Source organism: Ananas comosus, linkage group 10 (assembly GCF_001540865.1).
Source record: "Ananas comosus cultivar F153 linkage group 10, ASM154086v1, whole genome shotgun sequence".
Classification (NCBI taxonomy): Eukaryota; Viridiplantae; Streptophyta; class Magnoliopsida; order Poales; family Bromeliaceae; genus Ananas; species Ananas comosus.
Window position 1 is genome coordinate 13,051,675 of NC_033630.1, and position 10,898 is coordinate 13,062,572.

Here is a 10,898-nt window from a genome sequence, read left to right on the forward strand (position 1 = left end):
GAGTAAAACTTGTTCAAGTGAGTTACTGTTTTAATTAAACATTCAGATCATGACCAAAATATGGAAAAGATAGTACATCCAAAAGAAATTGACTTGTTACAATCCCATGAGAACCAGGGGAGATGGCCATGAGAAGAAACTCAATCTTCATTCTTGTGCCTGTGGTCAATATCATAGGAGTCGAGCTATGGTGCTTTTAGAAGCACCGACTTTCAACTTTTGGACCCTTGGATCTATTCTATTATCATCACCAACTAGTAAACCCTAAGGATCTAAGGGCCCACAAGTTGGGAGTATTTGCTTCAAAAAGCATAGTAGCCTCACAAATATCTGAGTCCTATATCCATGTATCCTAACCATCATTTACAACTTGCAAAAGACCACCAAAAATTTCATCATGCTGTGTCTCCCTATCACGCTAATATATATATATACATATATATAAAATCAGATGAAGATGCAAAATACCACCTCTGTGACGAACTCCCCCAGCCTACACTTTTAAAAGATCACCCATTAGGATTTTGTAAGTCCATTGGACCTCTTGGAGCTCATTTTTAAGCATTTCCACCTGTTAAAGTAAAAATGCATTTTTAATATGGAAAACCTAATGTAAGAGTAAAGTAACACACAAACTTCTGTCCAAACCAAAGTGGCAAAATGTAGAATCAGCCAGAGTCGAACTTGAAATTTGAAGGCGCTCTAAATAATTTTTATTTATAACTGGCTGACTATCTCATTATATCCCTATAGAAATTTCATGTCCAATTCTTAGAGATATAGTCCCTGAAGTTCCACCCAAGTTTCAATTTCACCCCTAGAATTCCTATCGAATCATTTTAGAACCTGAAACCTGATCGTAATTTCATCCATAAGAGTTATCTACATACTTCAACAACTTAAACATGGAACTAGAAAACGTGGCATTAGCACTGTTTATCCAAGATGTTACCTTAAGAAGCAGCTGCTTCTGAGCTATTTCGTATTCCAAGCACCTATGGAAATAGAAGATAAATATTGAGGGGGTGACAGAGAGAGAGGGACAGAGTCAAAGTTGAAATATTGCTGGCAAGCAAAAAAAATTAGAATTTCAATATTCAGCCACTACAATGTAAAATATAAGAAAGAGAAACATGAATGCTCATTATCTATTCACTATCAATGGCTCACATCAAATAATAAACCGAGACAGACAAAATACACTCTTTATGAACTTCCGCCCTGGATAAGAGAAATTCGATGCTGCAAAGTAGATTTTACTCACCGTTCACGTAGCTTCTTATTTACATGCATCATGGTAATAATCTCTTGCATTTGCCTCTGCCCATCAGATGAATGCTGCCTCCAAAAATGAGGAGAGAAATTACAAAGATTATATTCAACTTTGAAAAGAAACTCTTATTGCTAATCTGTAGGTCGTAATTCTCTAAAACACAGAAAATTGGAAATATTTTACTACATGATTCTATATAATCAAGTAACAACGCTCATAAGCCATTCAATAGAACCCTAGAAGAGTGATTTGCATCTATGTTGGGACAAGTTGGGACAGCATTAGAGAACTCTTTCGTTTATATGACAAGTATAGATGCTATATACTCAAATGGCTAATACAAATGTAAAAGAAAAAGACAATTAAACATCCACCTAACTTGTAAACTTTGCTTTGATGTTCCATAGTTTATAATAATCTTGGCAGATTACACACCAAATAAACGATGAATATAAATGTGAAATAAAAGAGACAAGTGTTAGTGATGTTCTGGTGCAGATTTAGAAGTTTAATAAGACAGTAAGACGTGACGTAGGTTTAGGAAAAAAATTAATGAGCATGGCATAACAAAAAGTACCCATTTGATAGATCGATTTTGGTAGGGAAAGATAATTGACAGATCTTAATTTATTTGATGTGCCAACCCCAACTAGCATTGAGTTAAGCCTTAGTAGAGTTCCTTCTTTAGCAGACAACTAGACACATGCAACAACTGACAATTATCGATAATGCTAGTCAATAAACCCTACCTGTCTCCTTATTTTAAGGCCAATGGCTAACAACCGCACATAAATGCTTAATATGCTTTGTTCATTTAACAAGCAACAAGGGCCTAAGCACGAAATGAAATATCGAGTTAGAAGCAGAAAGGAAATTAAGCTTTAACTATCGCCACTTCTAGCATAAAATGCATAATAATGCCTATATACATGAAATATGCAACCACCAACCAGCAGACGCTATGCACACAGAAGAATATGCTAATCGTTTAATAATTCTCTAATGTTTTAATACTGGCCTTATATGCATGCTAGTGCTTTCATATATTCCCATTTCGAACCTGTATCTTGAGATTGCCACCAACTCCACTTGTAAGTTCAAATGCAACAGCCTGCCGCTTTGGTACTTCTGCTGTGATTACGTGATTTGCGCTTCTTTTTCCATGAAATGCTGTATGAATCATACTAGGGCAAGACATTAAATACTGTCAAGGACTATGACTGTATGACATGCTACAGAAATCGACACTAAAACAAACCTGCTTGAGAATCAGCCTTGCAACTGTTGGAAACTTGCATTGCCATCAAGTTTGGTTGTCCATTTAATGTAGTTATTACTGTACTGCTGCTTGAAAGGCCATTTGATAGGTTAGCTGGAGTGCCTATCAGCATATACAAACACACAATAAAAGACCTGTATTAGTTACATTAATTTGTTTTACGCCATCTATATTGCCCACATAAGGCTGCTAGAAAAGGAAGATGGCATACAATGGTTACTGGAGGCATCTTGTAGTTCATTGGCAGTTCCTATCTGAGGCCTCTTAGGAGAAGCACCAGTCACCGGTGATGAATAACCAACCAAATGGCAATGATACTTCCTGAAAATTTTAAATAAAAAATAATGAGAAACAAGGTTTTATCATGGATGGAAAGCTCCTGATTAGCTTGCATGATGACATATGATACTAAGACGAAAAATCCTGACTCTCAATAGGCATAAGGGAGTCAAGAAAAAACGATCACATAAACCGTCATGGTCCTGCAGAAGTTGGTCTCTGAAGGGAGACTTTCCATATCATATTTTTTGATGAACTAAATACTCTAAAAACTCACATCTTCAACCAGTCGGTGTGTGGTATAAATGAATCAACACTGAAGAAAAAGGACTCTGACAAGGCTTTACAAAGCTTTCCTCATATTACACACAAATGGCCTCATTCTTTTTGGGGAGAAAAAGATATAATTGATTTTCTTTTCTTCAAACTGAAGTCTCCTTGGGTGACATCAGAACAAAATATATACTACTGAAGCCAACTTTACATGGACAGGCATTTTGGTGCAAGAAATAGAAAGAAAAAAAGTTTGTTCTTGCAGTAGAAAATTCAGCCTGTGCTTGCAAAATACCAAAAGAAAAAAAAATTCAATATCTTCTTGCCAAACTCTGTTCTATGATAACATTAACTAACCAGCATCATCACAATGGTATAGTACCCTGGTGGCTGGGTTAACGCTATTCTAAAGTGAGACCATAGAGAATAACTTCCAACAGAGTTGTATGAAAGATATAAGATGGAACATAACAAAGGCTGGAAATGAAAGACTGCTAAACAACAAAAGAAACATTCAAGTTAAGATAAAATTCACCAGTATTCAGCCGTCATATCTCTCAAGCGAATTTCGAGTTTGTGATAAAGGGTTGACTTCTCAAAGTCTTGCTTATTATGTGTCGGCTTAATAAAATTTGCCTCTAACACTCCTGTAAAGTAATAGAACCAGTAGTATTAAATATTTGCACCAAGTTCCAAAGCTTCAACTTCCCTCAGCAGCAAAAATTAAACAAAAAAAGAAAAGAATCCTTTGGAGTTTAATACTGTCTAAGGAAAATTTGGCATAAGCGCTTCTTACCAGCAATGCCTCTGCCTCTCTTTCTTGTAAAAACAAACACTCGCCAGAAGGGCTAAGGAAATGAAAATATTACAAAAAAAGTTATCAAACTAAGGAAATGAAATAATTAGAAGAAAGTTATCAAACTAAGGAAGTGAAATAATTAAAAAGAAAGTTATCAAACTGCTGTATAATAACATTTGTATTGCAGTAAATTGAACGAAGTTGGATAAACAATTGGCAACCTCATTTATGAGAAGTTCAAGTATGTAATTAGCTGATAAAATATGCATTTATATTAATGTTTCCAGCATTAAAAAAAAAAAAGAAAAGAGATTTAAGTCATTGTAGCCTCAAAGAAATGCTCGATATTTGTAAGCTCAGCAAGGGATGACTGGTATGTAGCATGGCACCAGTAATTGGAAGGACTTCAATTTTGAAAATACCAGGGAAGTAATGTTAATGAAGAAATACTGAAAGGGCATATAAGAAAAAAAGGAATCACAGGACAGAAATCAAATAACTTTTTGTGACAGACAAAATGAGATTCATCCATAGTCAGATTCCTTTTTAACTAGCTTAAGCTTCTTTAGATTGTGCGTTTGGTAGCTTGCATAAACTAAAATATGAGAGACTATGAAAAGTGTTTGAGTGAGAAGTAGAGGGACCAAGCGGACATATAGGAAAGTATATGGACAATCCATACATTTTAACCAGAATTAATTCTTAACCGCATTGTTAGTTATCAGGTGAGAAATCCATGTAGAAGATAAATAATTGATTTCAAAATTGAAAATTCTAACAAAATGGAACTGACAAAGTGATCTACATATTTAAAAGGAATGAGCAGCCAAAAATGAGTTGCCTTCTTGTTTCTACCAATATAAGCCGGTTTCTGTGGTAGACATTAAATCCATGAACACTAAGCTTTGGAGCACCATCTAAGAATCCAATCGTGGTAATGACCTCGGCCTAACTTGATACAAGAGAAAAGAATATGTGAAGAGTTAATACATAAAGTCAAAAGAATCACACTTGTACAAATATGTCTTACAAAATAGCAACCTAAAATCAATAGAATGTGTAACCAAAAAGAACCAACCTCTTTGCTCCCCAAAATTTGCGGTCTATATTTAATGCATTCACGAAATTTGAGATCATCAACTATGTGATGAGGGGTGACATCTCGTCCACGCAAGACTATTCTAAAGCTTTGTGGTAGATGCAGATATAATATAGATGCATACACCTGGAAAAGTTCACATACAGTAAGCTTAATACAGCCTGTAAATGGAGAAAGTGTAATCTAAGAGTTTCTAACTTACGCGAAGAGAGTAACGATATCGATTAGCAATATGCTTCTCGCTTAACATATTCGCCCTGCCACAAGGTGCTCCGGTAATCATAATGTCCTGCAACCAGGAAATCAAAACACCCTAAAGAACAAGGTCCACATTCTTGAAAGAAGAAAGAACAATAATAAGGAAAAAAAGGCTGCATAAAAGCTTATATTTAGCAAGACAAAAGCAGGAAATTATTACTACAATGTTACAACTTATCAAATTTTTAAAATGAAAGGTGATAGAATTAATGATAAGGATATCTTATATTGTTAGGTACATTAGAAGGCATTGCATTTATACGGACGATGCAGAAAATTAGGCAGATACCACCAAAACAAAATTTCTCAGTAATCAGATAATTTACAATTAAAATATATGAAACTAAGAGATCCTTAAATCTGTCTTCATATTGAGAGATTACCGAACAATATACAGCCACCAGGTTAACCAGTCATTCTAGTTGCTTTACAAGGAGATTTAGCATTGATTAAATCCCTTTCATTTAGAACATTTGGACTTTTTTGTTTTTGCAAATTTAGATCATTTTCAGTTCTCTCAATCACAGTAGTCTTTGCATTTGTTCTCTCTTTCTTTCTTTCTTTTGTGTGGGAAATTATTTGATTTCCGTATAGAGTGTAAGAGCATTCTAATTGCAAAAAATAAAGAGAATATACAAAATTGCAAAAGCAAGAAAGATGCACCGGAAGATAAGATGGTAATTATACCTCCAAATCAGAAATAAAATCCAGTTCCATCTTCCCGGAATCATTGAACCATAGATTGAATACAATAATTTTTGTGCCATGGTGCCCTATGTTGTCAAACTGCACAAAATAAAAAAAGGAAGTTTTCCTAAAGACGGCATAACTTGAGAAAATGAGAATAATAGGAATTACCAATAAAGTACACTAATTGCACCTTTTGCACTAAAACGTTTTGGAATGCAACAAAGAAAAATGGAATTCATTGCAGAAAGGGAAAAGTGAATCAAGATATAGTTGCAAAAGTATGTTATTTAAATTAAACCAAAGAATAGTTATGTACAGAAAATACCTTAAAGATGTAAACAAGATGCTACAATTGGTTCACGCAATAATATGTATATATGTATGTATGTATATATGTATATATGTATGTATATATATATGTATGTATGTGCGTATGTATGTATGTTATTTAAATTAAACCAAAGAATAGTTATGTACAGAAAATACCTTAAAGATGTAAACAAGATGCTACAATTGGTTCACGCAATAATACATACATACATACGCACATACATACATATATATATACATACATATATACATATATACATACATACATATATACATACATACATATATATATACATACATACATATATACATACATACATATATATATACATATATATATATACATATATACATACATATATATATATATATATACATACATACATATATACATACATACATATATATATACATACATACATACATATATACATACATATATATATATACATACATATATATATATATATACATATATATATACATATATACATACATATATATATACATATATACATACATATATATATACATATATATATATATATATTTGCAACTTACTTGTTTCAATAGTTCAACTTCTGTAGCAAAGGGAGACCATGTTAAAAGAGCAGACAAATTAGAAGAGAAATGCCTTTGACCATGCGGAAGTAACCTCATAACTAGACCAGTTGATGGATCAAACTCATAATCCACCTACAGCAGGCAAAAAATGATGCACCCATATGCAAAATCATTACAATAAAAGCATCAATGCCCAAAGGAAATTCTTTAAGTTCTGCATTTTACATGGAAGAATGAGGATACCATGAAACAAACGACAGAAAACTAACCAAAACGTAAAAGAACTTACCACCGGTACTATTACATCATCATAACCAGCTTTTTGTAAAAATGTATACGAAAGAAGCCCGACACTTTGAGTTAATGTTCTAATGACATGAAAATGATGCGTCAATGATGAAATTATATGTTAGTAACTGAAAAGATTGGCATTTAAAAAAAATTAAAATACGAGTTAAGAGAACGCTAACCTGTTGTTCATCCTTCGGCTAAAGACAATAACATCAGCTCCAAGCCTCATGGTGCTGGTTTTAAAGCCATTTCCATCTGAATGATAAGTAAACTAATAAGTACAAATTACAATATACGAGGAAATAATCTAAACCTTCTGAAGGAATCCTTACACTGTCCAATGAAAGAATCAGAATGCTTATCTGAAAAGCCAAAGCTCATGCAACGTCTCAAAGATTCCGGACCCATTCCACCTCCATCATCTAATTTACACAATATATGGTCAAGCTAAGAAGTCAGTCAACTAATGTAGGTCCTTCAATTAAGTCTGCTTGGTTTAACTTGTTTCAACTAAACCTACTGAGTTGAAGTAATTGAAAAAAGAGAAGCTTGATTCTTGCAATTAAAGTAATTTAAACATAATGGACTTACTTTAAGAATCCACATTACTAGTGGGCTGACTTAACAGTTTGACCAAAAAGTTCTATTGCAATAACGGGATCAGATAGATCAATGGATGCATTCACAATACCAAGAAATGCTGGGAATACCTTGTACTAGTAGTGCATCATTTCCATCTCGAGAATTCGTGATTCTATCTACCTTAACAAATGTGGCTCCATTTTGTACCTATTTCATGTAAAATAAAGGAAGAATGGGAAAAAAAAGGCAACAGGACTTAAATATGGGGTTAAATGGTAGAGAAGGTGACGAAACCTCGTCAACTGCATTATCAAGCAGCTCTGCAATAGCTGAAACATGAAAAATTCAAGTTATATCATTTGCAAGAGAAAGCAGTCACTTCAAGTGGCAGTTCAGAAACCACAGTGGAACGCACCACCAAAAGCCCACTTCTGTGAAGTAGCATTTGAGTGGAGAAATTTGGGATGGATGCGTAAGCGGTTCTTGCCATCTACAACATCAGGAATAAACCAAATGTCACAAACAACCACCAAAACTAATGGGATACATGGCAGATAAATAGGATGTCTTAGAAGCCAGGTAGTACGCACTTTGAGAGACTGGTACAGAATTTGATCTGGTTGTATAGTCTCCTGCTTTCCAGAATTGGCGGCAAAATGGTATGGAATTGAGTAAGGTAGGAAGATCATGAAATTCATTACCAGATAAACTCTCTTGGTCCATTAACCATGAAGAAGAAGGTATGACTCCCTTTGAACTTCCAAATTTTAAGTTGTCATTTGACCTAGCTTTCTCTTGCACTAGACGTGTTTCCTTACAAGTTGTAAGCTCTGTATTTTCAGTTTCTTCATCACTGCATAAGTCAACAAAGCACTCGAAGCTCATTCCAAGAGCTACACATACAAATAAACACAATCAGTGAGAGAAATACATAATTAAATCAAATGTACAGTTGTTGAAGCCTTTTTCATGTGTCCAGAAATATTACATGTTCTGAGATTAAAGGGCTTCATCTAAATCTAAGGAATCATTTGATAAGTAGTGCATGCAGAAGATGTCAGCACTTGGCAATTCCAGTCAAATGAAGATTCATAGTTTAAGCAAGGAAATAATAGCATTAATTTTAATTAAGTAGAAGGTATAAACACACAATTTTCATCTCAAAAAGTGAGAAAGAAAGAAAGAAAGAAAGAAAGAAGAATGGTTATAGAAGTAAAATCCCACAAATAATAGACAAACAAAAGAATTTCATTTAAAACAAATCTAAAATCTAATCCAAGCTCTTGTCAATAGTTCAGAAAATAATCAGACGCTGACGACAAAAGTCGCAATGGTGAAATTAGAAATATGAACTGAACCTTAAGTTATAAATCAGCAGGGCCTATTCGGATCCACGAATATCTTGTTTAGTACGCATCTTCAATTTACTCAAGGGGCATGTTGTAATTTGTAATTAGTAGATGGAGATTATGGAAGGATGCCTACAATCAAATATATTTTATATCCTGCCTCTAATTTATGTTTCACAGAATATGATATGACAAATCTCCTCGTCAGTGGAATTTGCCATCTCGAAAACAGAGAAGCCGGAATTATTAACTATTCACTGTAGCTAAAAATCTATTCTCTTGGTTGCATTCACAAATCAAATTCTATAACACACACATTACCATTATCATCAGATAACATCAGATAACCTGTTCCGGCATCCAAACAAGCCCATAAAATCTGTGGATACGAAATTATGGATAGCTATGCCTATGCACCTTCTANAATCTTAAATAAGTGAGCATTAATTTTCTCGTAATGATTTTGTATCTTTGTTATCATTAAATGTATGATTTGAAATGGTCAAATATATAAGATATAATAGTGATATATAAATCTCTTAACTTGGGTGTAATATTTTAGGCAGTTGCTAGGTCTAAGAGGTTAAATGGTAAGTGTCCTAGGGTTAGAGTAGTTTTCGGATGGGTGATGCCTCTCGAAAGTGAGGTGTCACAGTTGATATCAGAACCAATCACTAGCCGAAAGTGTGAAATAAGTTTCGATCGAGTTGAGGTTACATAGCAGTCAGAGTGTGACTTCACAGCTGACGGTCGTTGTGGGTGAAGCGCGCGCAGCTCCCCACAAGATCGGTTAAAACTGGCGAGACGAGCCTCACATTGCCTAATATTTGTGAGTGTTTTTAAGCCTCACGAGAACATCAGCATTTAAAGAAGGAAGAAATGTAGAATATAAAATTAATAATCCTATACATAAGTTATAGTATTTTGGATGATGATTAACCCACATGTTTAAAAAAGTTAATCGTACTAGGACTAGAGAAGTAATATAATAGATGACCCCCCTATAAATTAAACTGAGGCATCACATTAAGATAGAAAATCCTAATAATTTGATATCAGTGCTGTAATTAAGATGCGATGATTCAAAAAATTAGAAATGAGAGTAGTTTGATTTGGTGATTGTCCACCAATCCACGGCTCCATTTGCGGCGGTAATATCGAAAGATACGACGTATCATCGTCAAGGTAAGTCCACAAATTTTTCAACGTTTCCTTTGCAAGGAAATCCGTAGGTTTTCCACAATTTCTAAAATTTTTTCTATAAATATTTGGAATTTTTTAATATTATTTTGATATTTTTGGAGTTTAAGAAAAGAGGATAAAGAAAATGAAACAGTGTTTTATGACCAAATGAGAAGTGCTAGCCCTACAACCCAAATGGGCTTGTAATCTTACAATTTCATCATCACTAGTCTTGTTATTTTTTATTTTTTTTATAACTAATATTTGAAATTAGCAAATTTATATTGCTGGAAATTAAAATTTATCTTCACAATTTCATCCACCCATTTAGGTTTTGACGTCCTCTTCAGCCCAACACACCAGTCCAAGATCACCAAACGATGTTTTTTTTTTTTTTTTTTTTTTTTTTTTTTTGCAGGTCTATCAAAAGATACAAAAATATATATAACGGTGCATGGTTTTTGCTCGAATTTTATTTTGGGACCTTAATATCAACTTGCATTAACACGCGTCAACTGCATGCATGCATTCGCTGTGCCAGGTGCCGCTTGCTACATATATCAGACGTGCCGCATCTGCCACTAGCTCTTCTTCTCCTTCCTCTTGCTCTTTTCCTAAAACGTGTCTAGTCTAGTAATTAATTTGTCGAC

The 10,898-nt window shown here is 34.0% G+C and overlaps 1 protein-coding gene across 4 annotated transcripts; it reads right to left on the bottom strand.

Moving 5' to 3' along the window:
- Nucleotides 51-9,455, bottom strand: LOC109716038 (protein MICRORCHIDIA 6-like). 4 transcript variants are annotated; one of them, XM_020241313.1, is made up of 21 exons: nucleotides 9,388-9,455; nucleotides 8,308-8,610; nucleotides 8,133-8,207; nucleotides 8,012-8,046; nucleotides 7,846-7,924; nucleotides 7,468-7,557; nucleotides 7,315-7,390; nucleotides 7,134-7,212; nucleotides 6,842-6,976; nucleotides 5,948-6,046; nucleotides 5,205-5,291; nucleotides 4,982-5,128; nucleotides 4,759-4,851; nucleotides 3,901-3,952; nucleotides 3,640-3,751; nucleotides 2,764-2,873; nucleotides 2,532-2,654; nucleotides 2,334-2,443; nucleotides 1,265-1,338; nucleotides 953-995; nucleotides 51-571 (listed from the first exon to the last, which is right to left on the bottom strand). In XM_020241313.1, exons 1-21 carry the CDS (start codon nucleotides 9,404-9,406, stop codon nucleotides 494-496), a joined length of 2,019 nt encoding a protein of 672 aa, XP_020096902.1. In that variant the 5' UTR covers nucleotides 9,407-9,455; the 3' UTR covers nucleotides 51-493. The 4 variants fall into 4 exon arrangements, 3 of the variants coding, with proteins under 3 accessions (XP_020096902.1, XP_020096903.1, XP_020096904.1); XM_020241314.1 differs by lacking the exon at nucleotides 6,842-6,976; XR_002217817.1 differs by lacking the exon at nucleotides 51-571 and having other exon boundaries at nucleotides 971-995; nucleotides 1,265-1,342.